The following is a 4411-nucleotide window of genomic DNA, read 5'->3' as shown; positions in this document are numbered from 1 at the left end:
GGCAATTAATTGTATGCTTATACATTTATTGAGCATTTATTTATTTCTGTATTTATTTTTAAATATGGCAGAGTTGGTCCTTCATACTTTGCTCGGGGAATAGGAAATGTTGGAAGCCAAAACTTTTGCACCTGACCTTTTCAGGTGAAATCCATCTCTTTTGAAGAGGTATCTATTTTCCCAGAAGATATTGAAGTTATGAATAAAGCCATCTGATCTTGCAGAGGGGACTCGTTGGATCCATCTATGTTGAATCCCGCTGTTGATTTAATCTTCTGCTGAGAGCGTTTTCAGGTGTCAACCAATGAACACTTTAAAATGTCTCTGTTCTGCTGTGTTAAGCAGACCAATCATGTCTTTCTTGAATAATTCTGACTTCCTTTTAGAAACATCATGCAGTCCTCCAATGTGAACGACTAAATTCTTCAAGGTTGGATGTAATTCTGTGCTCTATGTGATCCTCTTTGAGAGTCCAGACAGCATGCTAAAGTCAACAATCCCAGTTTCTGTTGTTTGGGTGGAAGTATTTAATCTGATTATCTGAACATCATAATCAGTTACAGTTATTGTTCTTAGTTTAGTAGCTAGTTTGTAATGATGCTGTTTAGTAGAGACCTGAATGTTCTCATATCTTTGACTGTTGTCTGCAAATAGACTCTTCCCTTCAGGGTTAGTATCCTGTAGAGCAGCAAACCTCTTTTTTGGTGGAAACAAATATTCTCAGTAACCTCAGATGCTCATTCCTTATCCTTTGCTCTGCAAACAAATTGATTTTTGCACCTGTCGTTACTTGGAGTGGAAGACATGTTTCTCTTAAGTCTCAGCCAGGTTTTATCCTCTAGACGTGGCGTTCACTCAGTCATGTCTATTCTCAGATCTCGGCTGAATCGTTTGTTCTTTAGCTTTGCTCCAAGAGTTTCCCAGTGAGGGCTATCGGTTTGGTTATTGTCATTAGAATCAGCACCTTTTTTCTTGGTTGCGTTGGTTAGTTTTTGCTGCAACGTGTTGCTGTTTATAAGTACTGGTGGAGTTATCTCAAAGAATTAAATTTTTTTAACTAGAGACGACAGGAAGTGTGCTTCCATCAGAAAAGCTTGATGGAAATGAAAAAAAAATGAATAAAGTCCTTTAAATTTGCAAAAATGTTTTAACTCTCGCTAGAAGTGTCGTTTTACTTTATCAAAAATTAGTTGATGCATTAAACAGGAGAAAGAAACACTTTTTTATACAACAATTGAAAATATCGCACAGTATATGCCCGGCTTAATGTGTCGACAGTAGAACTCTATCCAGTGTAGAAAAGGCGATCCAGATTTCTGCTCTGATTCCAGACTATCGTCAGCCTTACAGACGTCATTATGAATGACAAACTGGGGACAACAGCCTTCAGGAAAAGAGCTATAAAAAACAAGGTTCCTCAAATGTAAAGGAAGGCTGAATCTCTCTGTTATGAAACCCAAACATGAGGGTGTGAACATTAGCGTGTGTCAGAGAGAGAACAGGGAAGAACTATTTCTTGTTAAACTGGTGGCCAATGTCTATAAGGTCTGACACACAAAGGACTTGGCAGAGCTCCTAGCAACGGTTCGAGACATCAGGAGGTCCCTATATTAAAGGGATTAGCTCCATCCTAGCGTCAGCACTTCTCTCATAGCGCTCATGCGGGCACATCCACCGTGACTTAGTCCTTACCGATTAGAAGTTTTCAGCCTTAAGGGCTGGTTATACTCCAGCAGCAGTGTGTCGCAGTGAGCTTGTCGCAGATATTTTTGATTTATGCCCAGTATCGAAGCGTGATCCGTGCTATGTTATTCCACGCCACAATGCAAGAGGGACTATCAGGAACTAGCTCTGGGTCTAGATACGGCCGAGGCGGTGAGGAGGCAAGTTTGTGCGACAACCGAGGGACATGAGTGCGAAAAAGAGCCGGGATCCAGGTGGAAAAAGGGTCCCAGAGTTCTCGCGCACCTCACTCTTCTAGTTAATCCATCTTCAGGAGTCGTTTTCCACAATGGCGGTCATACAAAAGAAACAAGCCGGTAAGGTACCAAACAGGAAATACGCATAGTGTAGAGTGGATGTTGATTGACCAATCAGAGGCCTCCTGTCTGCGGTACTGTGTGCAATTTGGGAGAGGTGCAGCAGAGCGTCTGCGGAAGGGGCGGGGCTATATCTGCGTTAACTGCGACACACAAGCAGAGGACCTGGTTTCTGAGTATAAATCAGCCTTTAGTGCTACCAACCTATGCATTCATTGGGTTTCCTTATTAATAGGTTATGATTAATGACTAACAAAAGGAAGGACACAAACCGTGAAGATCTTCTCCTGAGCCTGGATGGCCTCTGGGTCTCTGCGTCGCACCATCTGAGTCATGACTCTCAGGGCAACGGCTCGGGTGGGCACATCAGGGTCACACGCCTCTAGCATCCAGTCAGACAGAGGTTTGTCGTTAAGATCTGCCTGGCTTGAGCTGGATGCCCCTCCCCCATCTGTAGGACAGTGATGCTGTGGGGCCTGTTGGGACCTGCTGTCATTTCTGTCCGGACCAGCAACATCGGCAAGGTTTTCAGGCCTGTAGGCGCCATGAGTGGCAATGACAACTCTGAGGTTGGACGCCAGCTCCTGAATGACGACATCAGGATGCTGCTGAGACAGCGCCTCCAGAGGTGTGAGCAGGCGCTGCATGCAGGAGTAGTCCTCTGGGCTGACCTGTTGAGTCAAAGGAAGATTTGTTGCATAATTCAGTCCATACGATGTCAAGAAGTTATAGATGACCTGCTGCATGGGTGCAGGTGAAGGCGCCATGCGTAGTTTCAGGGGCGTGTACCTGAGGTGCAGACAGCAGTGTTGCCAACAGGCCCATTCCCATGCTCAGAGTCTGACTCTCCACTGGGTTCCTAACACCTGCTCCCGAGGGCCCTTTCAGGCCAACACAGGCTCTCTGGAGCAAGGACGCCATGAAATCCACAACCTGCAACACATTTAGAAGCAGTCCATAAAATGCGAACTCTGCTCAACGATCAAGAAGCTTGCAGAACCAACTTCTGCAGCAAAAACTGTCCGTAGTCCAACATAGAGCCATCAGGGATGGAGGTCCTGACACCAGTCCTGGTTTCCAGGTTTCTCAACCTGTTTTGTCGTGCTGTTGGGCTCCTTTTCGGAAAGTTACGCCTCAGTTTTGGTTTAGTTTTGTCAGGCCTCAACAAACTGCTCAAGGCCGGTTCAAAATGTTGTAGTTTCATAAAATAATAATTAGGATAGAAAACGTAACTCTCTTTGATCTTCAACTGCAGACGCACATCGCACTGCATGTAAATTAAAAACGACATTGGATGGACAGTGGAGCTCAGCTGATGTGTAATATAGAAAACCTAATTCGGGTTTGAGAAGAGACGACAAGAAATGACAAATAATTGTAGACCAGATATAGAGTTGGATAGCAAACATGTTGAGATTGGAACCTTTTAACCTATAAATAATAGAAAATATAGATTTTGATAAAAAATATTAAAAAGCAATCAAGTGTGCTCTGTTTAAAATCAATATTTTATGGATTTCAATGTATAAAATAATGAAGAATAGCAGCAGAGGCAATAAGAGGACATTCATAGGGTTGTGGACTAGAGGATTAAAAATCATATCACAAGAAACTGAAATATAACTTTAATATCTTAATGGATACCATAGATCATGAAAAATGAGTTTTTAGTTGAATAATGAAGAAAAGAATGAATGGGTCCGTTGACTATTAAAATAACAGTTAGTTGCAGCCCTACAACCACCCATCATCTCTGCACTAACCTGTGAGGTCTTCCTCAGCAGCTGATCATGGTGCAGACAGTCCACCATCACAGCCAGCACCTGAAGAAGCGCCAGCTTCTCAGCTTGTCTCTCTGCTTCACCCAGCAGCTGCTGCTCCATCTTCAACAGCGTCATGGCTGCCACTTCCACCTCATCCTCATGCTTCACCTCTTCATCGGCTGTCGCAGCCCAACTGGTCAGCTCCTGCAGGATGTGCAAGGTCAGCGATTCAGTCAGTAAACACCTCTAATAAGCATGAAAATATCCACAACAGGATGTTACTTTTGAGGCAAATGTTCTGATATCTATTTAAGGAGACCCACAGGGCTGGAAAGCCCAGTTCTTCCCATAATGCACAACTGAAACAAACGTGTGGAAATAGTCTTTATTTAACCTCAATTAACCCAAATTATGCAAATTCCATATTTTCTAACAGTCATATGTGTCCTGACACCTATGGTTGATGTTCACCAATGAAAAATAAACCTTTCCACTCTCAAACTGCCTTGATCCATCTCTTAGGTAATTGCTCCGTTTAAAAATCATGCCCTTTACTGTTTGTTGTCATCAGGGCAAATAACCACTCCCCCCATCTGAGTCTGCCCTCTA

The 4411-nt window shown here is 43.4% G+C and overlaps 1 protein-coding gene across 1 annotated transcript in view; it reads right to left on the bottom strand.

The window, feature by feature from the left end:
• tango6 (transport and golgi organization 6 homolog) overlaps positions 1-4411 on the bottom strand; it is a 57483-nt gene that overhangs the window by 24389 nt on the left and 28683 nt on the right. The window contains exons 10-12 of the mRNA XM_015388912.1: positions 3803-4006; positions 2829-2972; positions 2312-2710 (exon numbers count right to left, since the gene is read on the bottom strand). Coding sequence (XP_015244398.1) covers positions 2312-2710; positions 2829-2972; positions 3803-4006 — 747 coding nt within the window. The remainder of the gene's footprint in view (positions 1-2311; positions 2711-2828; positions 2973-3802; positions 4007-4411) is intronic.

This window comes from Cyprinodon variegatus, unplaced genomic scaffold (assembly GCF_000732505.1).
Source record: "Cyprinodon variegatus isolate N-32 unplaced genomic scaffold, C_variegatus-1.0 Scaffold442, whole genome shotgun sequence".
Lineage (NCBI taxonomy): Eukaryota > Metazoa > Chordata > Actinopteri > Cyprinodontiformes > Cyprinodontidae > Cyprinodon > Cyprinodon variegatus.
The sequence above is the reverse complement of the archived record's forward strand: the minus strand, read 5'-3'. Positions and strand labels throughout refer to the sequence as shown.